This window comes from Melampsora larici-populina, assembly GCF_000204055.1.
Source record: "Melampsora larici-populina 98AG31 unplaced genomic scaffold MELLAscaffold_11, whole genome shotgun sequence".
Classification (NCBI taxonomy): domain Eukaryota; kingdom Fungi; phylum Basidiomycota; class Pucciniomycetes; order Pucciniales; family Melampsoraceae; genus Melampsora; species Melampsora laricis-populina.
The window spans coordinates 147,179-159,401 of NW_006768775.1; the positions used below are offsets into that span (position 1 = coordinate 147,179).

At 38.5% G+C, this 12,223-nt stretch overlaps 1 protein-coding gene across 1 annotated transcript; it reads right to left on the minus strand.

Moving 5' to 3' along the window:
- Window positions 1–4,591: 4,591 nt before the first annotated feature.
- Window positions 4,592–6,571, minus strand: MELLADRAFT_61689 (uncharacterized protein; the record flags this gene model as incomplete). Its single annotated transcript, XM_007408241.1, has 1 exon — window positions 4,592–6,571. One exon carries the CDS (start codon window positions 6,569–6,571, stop codon window positions 4,592–4,594), a length of 1,980 nt encoding a protein of 659 aa, XP_007408303.1.
- Window positions 6,572–12,223: the final 5,652 nt, after the last annotated feature.

Consider the following 12,223-nt stretch of genomic DNA (forward strand, 5'->3'; position numbering starts at 1 on the left):
AAATCAAAAATTGAAGTGATACTTAGAACTTCTATGTATGAGGTCGAGCTGAAGCAGGAGACAAGGTTTATTGACCAAAAGCGAACCAAACGCTGCAAACGAGAGCGATGGAAATGATTGAGCGAGATGGGAAATGTGAAATGGGGGACATGTCAGCATCCAATATTTCATGACTTCATCGACTTAACACAGGTCTGAATATGTGGAGAATGGTGATGAAGAGAAAGAGAGGTCTTACCTGAAGTCGTATAGAAAGAAAAAGGAGTCAAAGAGTGAACACATGTGAAAAGCAAGCTATGACTTTGCTGAAAGGTTAGTGATGCGAATTCAGCAAAGGTTTTCATCACTTGGTTTTTCAAAGTCAAGCCTCAGGTCTTGGTGCAGGCTTTTCAATCCGTTGGGGCAGTTTATGTTCTGGTGAGGTATTGAGATACCTCAAGAATATATGTTTTCAAATTATGATAAGAAATACATCAGCCTTACATATTTTCTACAAAAACACAAAATCCACATCACGATTACAAAACAGATTTGTCACTGCTAAGTAAGTCCCATGTTTCTCAAATGTCATTACTGGAGGTGTTTTGAAGACATATTTGCCCTTAAAGTTTGGACCGTAGTGTACTCATCGTTGCACAAATGAGTCATCCTTTAGCGGCAGGTCAATTGTAGACACTCCAACCATATTCATCAAATTGAACCCCACCCATTTGATAAGTTTTTCCTTTTGAGTTCCACAACTTTATCTTCTTGGCATCCCAATAACTTTGACAATTTTGTCTACAAGGCAATTGGTTTTGAGAAGCCCTAATCTTGTGGCATATCAAGGGAACCCCATTCAATCCAAAGCTCTCCAATTGAAGTTTATTATGGAGGATACCCATCACTGCTCACATGGACAACAGCGCTATCCTTCAATCTGTTGAAGGAGCTATCTACCATAGCTTTTGTAAATCATCATCACACAATCAACATAGCATTATGAGTTATCCCATGACCTATACAGTTAGTTTCACTCATTCTGGGCACATGAATATAGAATCAAGAAGTGTGTTGATTTTTTTATTGATATTAGCTTCAAGTTGTTAATAGGCCATCATCTAAAGTTCTCGTGGGGCAATCATGCTACCATAGTACCATAACACACAGTCTTTCTAGCAAAAAGCTCTCAGATTCTATACCACAGAAAACAAGATGTAAAAAGACTTACAGTCATTCTCAAAAAGGTTGCTTTATTTAAAAACAAATCGGACAGTTGAGGAATGTAAGGGTTATGCTTTACGTACTATTGCCCATGACAACTTGACAATACCAGCCACATATGATAATACCACAGCAAGCTACCCAGCCAATCTATCAATTTTCTAGTTCCCCATTCTCTCAGACTCTTTCCAATAATGATATTGGCTTGTTCTCAAGGTTGGTTTGGGATCTAAAATTGTCTGGGCCACTTGTTCTACTTTCTGATTCTTGTGATCATTTTTTCTCTCACAGGGTTGCTCCGTCACCACAATGGTTTTTGTCTTGGCTTGCCCAATATCAAACTCATTGGCATCCAAGCATCTCCACAGGGAGACACTTGACAAAATCAATCATGATCTTATGCTGACAGTCCCTAAAGACTCGAAAACTCTTTGTCATTCAATTGAATTGCTGGGATGGGTACAACCAGCCCGGGTTGTGTTGTTGGTTTAGTATGTCCAGCGGCAATAGACAAAGTCTTCAGTCCATGGGTCACCATGAGCGCAAGCTTATGACAAAAACATTTGACATGGCTTTTCTCAGGTGACCAGTGGACTGGATCGTCGGATGCTGCAAACAGCCGTGCCATCTCTCTAGCCATGGGCCCATTTGAAGACCCAGAGTCGGTGGTCTGGCCAATCATCTGGAATAGTCAAACGGTCAGAACCTAACCCAAGACACAAGAGCTGGATGAAAGAGACAGAAGAAGGACTTACCTTTTTATGTAGGCCATGTCGGATGAGGTTACGAGCCACCGGTCGAGCTAAAAGATCGCCGCAGTGATGCCAGGTAACCCACTTCAGGGTCAAGTGGACAGTCTGATAGTCCCAATTGTTGTCTATGTAGTTGACCATGACGCCGATGAAAGCCATTTGGTTTCCTTTGGTGGTCCAGCCGTCATGAGCTAACGAGAAAATGCTCGAGTTTGTCTAGGAGACATGAGAACATAACAAAATGAGGATAAGAATGTATAAAAATCAAGATTTATAATGAATGAAACAAAAAAAAGAAAAAGGAATCACCTTTATGCGGCTGATGACCACATTATACAATGAGTAAAACAATTCCTTGGCCGTGGTAGCTGCCCACTTAGGCGATTGAAGTTGGGCAGTACGATTACACAGTTTGAAAGCCGCTTGGAGTGTGGGGTCCTGAAAACGAAGCCAAGGTAGAGCGTGTCAAAGTATCCAGATTACCATAACTACATTTAAAAGTTCAATGCTGAAGGAAGATTGGGATAAGAATGATTTCATGTTATTTTGCTGATTAACCACTTCGGCTGGTTTGTTGATTTCTTTCCAAGTTGGTGGGAGTTCTACACCCAATTGGATTGCCCTTTGACGGCCGGTATGGTTTACGTTTTTTGTAACCATCTCGATGTCCATAAAGATTCAAGTTGCCATCGTTGCCTCTTGTAAAAGCACCATTGCACCATCTACATACATAGCTCCGTTTGATTCCTGTTTTCTGAACAAAAGTGAAAAAGAACCACAATCAGAATATGATAACCATTCATGCCAAAGATAAGACATACCTGCTTGCCTGGAACATACTTTGGCTCTTCAAAGTAAGATAACAATGCCTTCACTTCATTTCTCGTTTCCTTTCTAAAACTGGTCTTGGGTCCTTCGTCATCTGTAACTTGATCAACATCGACTCCATTTGGAACTGTGAAGTCCTGTTGAAATCGATAAAAATTACAGTATTAGAAAAACGATGAAATAGATGGAAGGTGTAAATCAATCTTACCTTGATGGCAGGTGCCCTCAATTTCTTTTTCTTGGCCTGAGTGTTGCTTGAGCTCAAAGTTGAAGTTTTGTTCTTTCTCTTCTTCAAAGGTGTTGAGTTTTTTGTGATAGATCTACCTTTATTTTTCAATATTTGTGCTTGACTCGGGGATTGTTCACCATCTGTGAGTTCAGTCTCTTTCTGATAATGGGGGTCTTCACCTTCATTGTCATCGGATGTATCAATGCCGATAGTAATAGTAGTAGGTTCTGTGGTTGAGGTTCTTGTCGACAAGGGCTTGGCCGACTCGATCGACGACTGGTTTGACTCTGAGGGGGGCGAAGTGTTCCTGCTGAGCCAGGTGGAGATTCTGGTGGACCCATGATAATAGAAGAAGTATGAAAAAAAGATAGTGAAGAGTGGAAGTTCAGTTGAAAGTAAGACTAAGATGACTTTATCAAAAGTGATGGAAGACAGAGTGTAGGAAAGAGGAACTTACTTATTAGATAATAATGAGTTAGTGAATCCTTAATCAAGGACAGATACATTGTTAGTCAAGCTTAATTGGGACTATCGATCCCTTGCGTCGAGAAGATGGACGGAAAGGGGTGGCCCAGGGTGTGGTACATCTGCTTTGAGCGACAAGTGAGGATGTTTGGTCAGTTATGGATTGTACCCGTAGTCATCCGTAACCACTACGGGTTTTGTTGCGGGTACCATGGCCGTACCGTGGTGTAATCGTAATATTGAACTGTCACCATGTTTGCCTCTTACACATATCGGTACGGTGGTACCGTAATGCTAAAAAGGCCACTATGGTACGGTGCGGCCCGTGCCGAACCGTACCGTACCCCGTAACCATCTCGCTGAGGTCCGAGCGTTGTCTGGAGTGAGTTGCTGTTAAGCAATTTCATCATCCACTTTGGGACTTGTTAATGTGAAAGATGGTATTCACTTGCAATACTTGCTTGAAGAAGTTGGTTTTTTACTAATTGATTGTGAATAATTGGACTTTGTTTTAGTTCTTGTCATCATTTATACTGGACTCATTTGTGACTTCAGGTGATTCAACACTTGGAGAGACTAATTCTGTGTATTCATTTTTCAAAGCTGTTGTTGAATTTGTTTTGGTCAAATACAGAGATTCTGAGTGTGCTTTTGGTTTGCAATACTCAACCCTCTATCAATCAATCTCACTTTCTAACAAACCATCTGATGGTTTTGATTTTCTTATTCAAGTTATCTTTTATACTTTCCTGTTTCCTCTAAGCCCCCCAGCCTACTCTCCTACCTGATCAAGCCCAAAAGGCATGGCCAGTGTACACATAGGTCATATTTTTGAGATTTATTTTACTTTTTTGGTCATTATTTGCCTGTCCCTATGCCATATCTTATACCAAAACTATATAGCACTATTGGGGCAGGAAACTGGAGTATCTGAATTTTATACAAAAATGAAACAACAACCAACTGTTAAGAACATTGGTATGGAGATTACCTGTACACACTCAGCTTGCCTTAGAGTTCTGAAGAAATCTATGGAACTACATTTACTGTGAGATTTGAGGTTCAATTTGGTAATGTGATATGAAAAGGTTCATTCGAATCTCATATGAATGATTTAATATTTTCTCTTCCCAATTCTTCGGAGGCTCCTAGCATAATCATTTGTCAATTTTTTTGGGAATCTTGTCCAGAAATCTTGACGTATTCCTGTTCCTGGCTGTTGTACAGAAAAATCATGTGAAAGAAAATTGCCAAACAATTTTACATTATATTCAGCTGATGAGCATAATCCAGTACTGGGGTGGCTTCTTTCTGAATAAGTTGATACAATATGATCAAAACCCAAGCAGTAGCATTCCAGATCTGAAACAGGAAGTTTCCGTGAGAATCTCTGGTTCATTGTGGAAGATAACATTGACTCAAAATTTGTTTTCCATTTTATTAGGAAGTCTCTCACTTCAACATTTTTTTCATTTTCAATGTCCCTTCCTACATCTTCATGAACCAGTAGGACAGGCTTTTCTGGTGATTTGTATAACAAATATTTTGGCCAGGACAACGTTCTCCCCACCTGCATTATCTCTCTTGACTTGGTATTCCATAATTTGGAAATAGATTCTTCTCCACTTGACAACAATCTTGCATCTGGATACCCCCTGAGAAAATCTGATTTCCAAGTGATTGAGAAATGATTGTAAATGAAAGAATTTGTATTTTTGTAACGCAGTAGATTCACATTATCTACTGGCTTATATACCAGTTTGAGAATTCGCGGAAGTGATGACATTCTTTTCACCATCAGGTCTCGAAATGTTTCATTTCCTCCCTCCTCAATTGATTTGCTTATAGAACGGTTTCTACAAATTTGATAAATCACATCTGTGTGCCACAAAAGAAACCTAGAAAGATGTTCTTGATTTAATTCTTGTTTATCATCCAGCAACCAAGAATGGTAGGCTCTGCATAAAATTCCGGTTATTCCCTTGATTCTATTCCACATGGCCAGACTTGGGTTCAAAGTCAATAAGAAATATACTTGAGGCAAAAGTATGTCAAATGTCCATATCTTTTTGCCCATCTCAATCATGTTGTCACCTGGATTTTGTCGATATGTGTATTTATGATGAATCACAGAAACAAGGTCCCAAGTAAAGTGAATAGCTGCAGATGAACAAATTATCATAGGTTTATGCTCTTTGAACCTTTGAATATCAATACCAATCTTGACCTGTCTATCATTCATCATGGGAGGTGACTGTGGTGAGAAGATATCATGCACTGACTGTGATGTATGTATTTGTCTTTGAAGATGAAAAAGTTCATCAACATCTCTATGTTTAGAATGTTCAGATGTGCTGCTTTCAGGGATGTGATTGTGTGATTCAGATTTCTTTGAAGTTTCTGGACTGTGTTGATCCCCCAAATCAGGAACAACTTCAGTATCTCCAGAACCTTTGGCTTCAAGTTCATTTTCTTGTTCTGAGATATTCAAATCAAAACCAAACAAGAACTTTGATGCTTTCTCTGCTGGGGGAGTCTTTGTACTTAAGGGTCTCTTGGCACTTTGCCTAAACATGTAATTCAGATTACCATTGGGACTAATTGTAGATTCATCTACAACTGAGGAGATAGATTGTTTGTCCTTGAGTTGAGTTGGGGCCACAATGTACCTCTTGCCTGTATCTGAACCTATGACCTTTTCCTTCTGTCTGTTATCGAAGCCTATGTTCAAATTTGCTGCATTACACCACCCATGAGAATCTTGAGAATTTTCATAATACCAGCAACTGTGAAGATCTTGTAGTTCTACATTCTTTGGATAGGTATTAACAGCTGATTCTTGCATCTTGGGATCTGAAGTGGTAATTTTTGTTTTTTTGCAAGAAACTTTGTCATGTTGATCACAATCGATTTTCATATGTTTAAACCAATTGGAACTACTTGAAGGTTTTGGAGATTTTATATTTGTACTTTCAAGCTCTGAACTGATGCCCAAGGAGAGTTCCAAACCATGTTCTCTGAATTTTTCCATACAAAGTGAGAAATTGCAAAGCCAAAAAAGCCATATCAGAATGGTGATTTCAAATTGTGACATTTTCAAGAACAATTGCTGTGAGTTTTGGATATGAGGTTTTGTGTGTATAAAATAAATGATAAGATAGAAAATGGGACAACCAAAGATCTCCAGGTCTCAGATGAAAAATTATGAGACAGATTTGATTTACTGCTCTCATTGATTATTACTCTGAGACCTGTCTGGAACAAACTCCAATCCAGTAAAATTTCTTCATACAGATGCTGGTCTTCCACCAAGATGTTTTATCCTTGATGTATTTACTGGGATCACCATCAGAATTTAGTGCCCAAGAACCAAAAGTACTCAGAGGATTTTTTTACTTTTTTACCTATATATGATCCACTTCTTTCACATCTACTAGGGAGTCATTTCAGTGGTTGAGAGATTGCTCAACCACTTAACCTCCAGCAGCAACCAACCACAGTGAAAATCAATTTCACAAAGTTTTGCATGCTGCAATATTGCTATCCAAAAGTTTTACCAAAGTTTATTGCATACTGTGCCTGAACTGTACAAACTTGAGACCAGAAATTTGTACTGTGATACTAATTGATTCCTTCAAGTGTAAGCCCCCCTAAAGTACATTGAACTACAAACACACCAAGAAACCACATTTTTAAAGCTGGTATTATCAGATATGTGTATACTCAATATTTCTTTACTTGACCCCCCTGTTGACCATTTGAATTCTGAGGCATAAAGCTTGAGAGCTCTGGCAACGCTTAGACAGCTACACTACAACACACTACCATGCATTTTGTATGTAGCGTAACTGTATGCAGTTAAAACAGATCTGACCTTTATGATAGTGTAACTTGTAAAGTTACGCTACACTACAAGCTACTGTAGCTGAGTTTTGTGCCTCTACGCTACGCTACAGGGCCAAAATCTGGTTAGCTGGAGATTTTCTGGGACTCTGCGTAGGGTAGCTGGGATTCATTTATGCTGATTCCTGCTAGCTGTAGCTTTGCGGCATGTTTCTAGCTACGCTATCTTGCGCTATCAGCTACGGATAGATTAGCTGTCTCAGTGTTGGCTCTGGACTGCACATCACAGCTCTTATACCTTGCACATTGTTGTTGAATATCAAAACACATGAGCTGATAGGGATGATTGAAAGTAAATGACAACATTAACATCTTCATTTATCTTTGAGGATAAGATCCTATTAATCAGTATTGATGTTTCTTCAAATCAGTTGCATAGTTCATGTCCTTTCATGAAACACCAAAATTAAGATATGTGCCTTTTTTATTTACAAATACAAGTCAGATATTTTTCCAGGGATTTCCAAGATCACTTGTGCTGTGCTTTGCAAGATAATATCATGGTATTATTGTGGTGTGCATGTTTTCAGGTTTTTATAAAAAAATTCACATGCTCTTTGTCTGTGCTTCTTTCTGTTTCAGAATTTGATTGTTGGTAGCCAAGCCCAAAGGAATGTGTCCATTTTTGGTTCTAGAACTGGCATGATATTGGTTTGAGCTTCAGAGAAGAGGTTGGTGGGGACTCAAATAATGACTTAGAATACTCATATGGAATTGTTCTCAAAGCAGCTTGATTTGACCCATGATTAGCTGGTCACAATTGAAAATCAAAATTTGAAGATGACACAAGATCCTGGGTATAAGTCTTCTGACTAGCATTAGGATCATAGCCTAAATTGTTCAAGTGTAGTCCAGATACTTGATCACTTATTACTAGGTTGCAACTTGAACTTACAATTTGAAGGTTTTAAACTCAATGGAAGTGAAGGTTGAACAAATTGTTTGAATTATGTTTGTGCCACCAAAATAGTGTGACAAAGGGCTTGTCTTACATATGTCCCATTTATTACAATTGGAATTGATGTTTGAGTGGTCCCTGTTTACATCTGAGGTAAAATTGGTCCCCGCTGAATTGAATTCCAGACCACACCCGGTAAGCAAAACTGCACACTTCAACGAACTCACCAAGTGCAGATTTGCTCTTTGAAAAAAACAGCATACATCCAAACCCACACGATTGCATACCTGTGCAACTGCATAATCTGCCATTTTGCATAGACCAGGACTTTCCCCAACTTGGGCCGGGCTAAAAGTTGAGTTTACTGCATAATTATGTCAAAAATTATACTGCATAGTTCAAAATCCAAAAAACAGGTTATGAAAGCCTAATTGCATGGCTTTTAGCCCAAATACAGGATAAGAATGCACTTAGCTATACATAAACCTTGAGCCCAAGTCTTAAAGCCTAACCTTAGCCTGTGAAAATGCATAATATTATGTATGTTGGCCTATTTCCGCATTTATGCATAACTTGATACATTTTGACCTACCATGTATTTTCCCTCACTTTGTATAACCCGTGAACTTGCATAGGCCAGATGTCCCCCCCAAATTATGCAATTGCGCGGGTTTGACTGTATCTCAAAAGCATGGTAGTGGAACACTTGCAACACAACAAGAGAAACACTACAGTTGCAAGTGTTGATCCGGTGTGCTACGCAGCAAGTGCAACACACAATGCAACATGCAAAATCAAATGTGTCCCAGAAAAAAGTTAATTAGAGTGTATCAACTGGTATCACTGATAGTGAAGAAATTATAAAATAGAAATGAATGGTAGTAATAAAAATAATGAAATAGAAGACAAAGTAAAATGAAGTGGGAAGTGAGAAACAAGGGTTTTAAATAGAAACAAATACACAAAAAAACATGTCATTGGTATTACCATGTAATTGGAAATCTTAAAATCTATGTAAGCTTTACACCCTCCCATAACCAAAGCCTGCGTGAGACAAGGTTTTAATAGTTCTTGAAATCAGGGTGCCTTTACTCCACAGACAAACATTGGATGCACAGTACAAGTTCCTCTCTGCCATGTGCAACAAACCTGTTGATCCTATTGGGGGCCTATTGAGTGTAGAATTACATTCAAGTTCAGTATCACATGAGGTCATCAAAAATTTATAAAAAAATTGCCTTCCACCAGAGTAGATTTGCATCATGATTTTTGATTTCATAGTCTTCTGTCCTTGTCTTGTCAGATCAGTTTAAATAGTTTCTTGTTGGCAATCATCAACTTCAAGTTTCTGTTCAGAGTTTGTTCTGGCTTTGGGGAAGAAATTCTTGGGTTTTTCAAAAAAGATTCCATTTTTGGTTTCAGATAGAGCTGGTTTTGTTATATGTGCAGACTGCTTGTACTCCTGGTGAATACGTCAAACTTTGGAGTTGGCTTGCATCTCCACCAAGGAAGTTTCTTCAAACCACTTCACAAACAATTTCAGTGTAAAGAAAGGGTTTGGGATGGTGTCCATGACTAGATTCTTGCATCCAACAGCTTTGTGGAGATAGTTGATGGCCTTCTCCTTCATCTTTGCCGGCATTGGGTAAATATTGTCTGTTGTAGCAAGGGGTGCAATCCTATTTTCAAGAGGGATACAAAGCTCTACATACTCAGGAATCGCCCTGCAAGCAGTTTTTCCATCACCCTAAATAAGGAGAGTGGTCTTCAAGAGAAAAGATTAATGTTAATATGTAATAAGAGAAGATCAAAACCAATTCCAAAACCACTTACTTCAAGTTCCTTGTTGATTCTGAAAACTTGTGCTCATTCCCTTGTGGTCATCTCCAGGTCATTAAAGTAGCCATATGGCTTTGTCTTGCGCAGGTTTCTATTTTTGGTGTGAACTACGTTTAAATTTCTTAAGCATAATTTATTGTTGATCCGGTGAAAAATATGCTGGTGAGGTTTGTTTGTTTAACCAAAAATCACATAGTAAAAGGAATGTACCTCTCTTGCAATCCATACTTTGTGGCCACTTTGGTAGTTGATATTCCATCAAATATCATACTCTGCAATGATTGAACCTTTGAAACCTTTATATTGAATAAGATCATGAAACTCCTTGCACCACACATATGATCATTTTATTTTCTGAGTGATAAATTCCACTATGATTGATGATGGAGGTTATAACAAAAAATTAGAAAAAGTGAACAATCTGACAAGGTGGGAAAAGTAGGAAAATATGTAATTTACCTGGAGCAATATGTGATCTGCATGGTTTGCTTCCCAAAGGTGAGTAGATTGGACTTTGTGGTCCTCAATAACCAAATATGGACACACCCTGTTTTTGGCATCCACAGCATCCCATTCACCTTCATCATCAGGTTCATGAACAACTTATGGAGTGGGTGGGGCATCCTGAATATCCTGAAAATCATCAATACTCACAATTGGGTCAGAAATAAAGAAACATACATCAGCTCTGGGTCTCATTGGTATGAACTGTGGTCATCCTGTTCAATAAACTGTCTGTGTGTCTTGCATGCCATGGTCTTCTTGTTGAAACCAGAAGTGGTAGTCTGACATAGCATGTATTCCACCCAATGAAAGATGTCAGTACATCTTGTTTTACATGAAATTAGACATAATAAGATCAACTTATCTTTTTGGATAATCCATGTTCGCCCAAGATATTCAACATTGGCTCTGCAATCCAAGGTCCATGATGGTGCCATGCAATAACTGCAAGAGTATGGTGTTGGGTTTTTCAATTGATTGTGGACAAAATTAACTGACACATCAACAAAATCATGTCAATTGCCCTTGGGTGTCCAGCCATTGCAGACTAAGTTGAATTTGGATATGAGAGACTGGAAGAATATTTAATCATGGAATACTGGGAAAATGATAAGTTTTTACATATATTGAGTTCTGCAAATACTTTCTCCTTGGGAGAGGGATCATTTGGCTGGGTCTGTCAGAAGCCCAGCAGAAACCATACAAATGGGAGTTCTTTTGAAGGTAATGTATCATTCCTCAAAGGATTGAATTCTCAATTCTACTCCATGGTTGAGCTTGACAGATCAGCCAACGCAGGCCATTTGATTAAATGAGAGATTAGAGAAAGAGACATTTGGGTATACTGAGTGAGCTTCTATGGTCTCTATTACTTTGAATTTCTTCTAGCTAACTTGGATTGCTCAAAAAGACAAATTATATTCCACTTTCAGTGGATGAAACTGCCCATATTTGTGAATAGAAATGTAAAGAATTGCTGAAGTCACCTACCTGCCAATATTAAATGTGCGGCCCTGTGGGTGTAATTGAGCTTATGTAAAAACTGAAGACTACTGGCATGATTGGTATCCAGAACTCAATCAATCAGAAAACAGTTGTCAATACAGTAACAGATAAAATCTTCTTGAACCAGATTCCAATCCTGTCTGCCAAAAAAGATCAACCAAGATGGGCTCTACATAGTGCAGAAACTGACCCAACACAACTCAATACCATTGATTGAATTGGCAGGCTCTCTGATAGAGCTTGACATACTTGATACTCTATTTTATCAGTCTCATCATTGGATGTTGTGAGTGTAGTGACTCTAGTTAAAAGACAATCAAGACTTTCAACGGGAATTTAGCTAACATGTGAAATTCTGTGATATCATCTGTGATTGCTCAATGTTGTTTTGTGACATCTTTTCTTTTTACTTTCCCAATCAATTTTTCTGCACATCAATGTTTTGCTAAAAGTCTTGGTTCATATGATATATGTATCTCTGTTTCATAGTTGCTCTCTTGCCCCATCTTTTGGAAATAGAGTATGTATTTCACTACCTTTTTGTTCTAGTAGTGATACTGATTTCTCGATACTGTTAAATTCCTATAGATCAAGCTT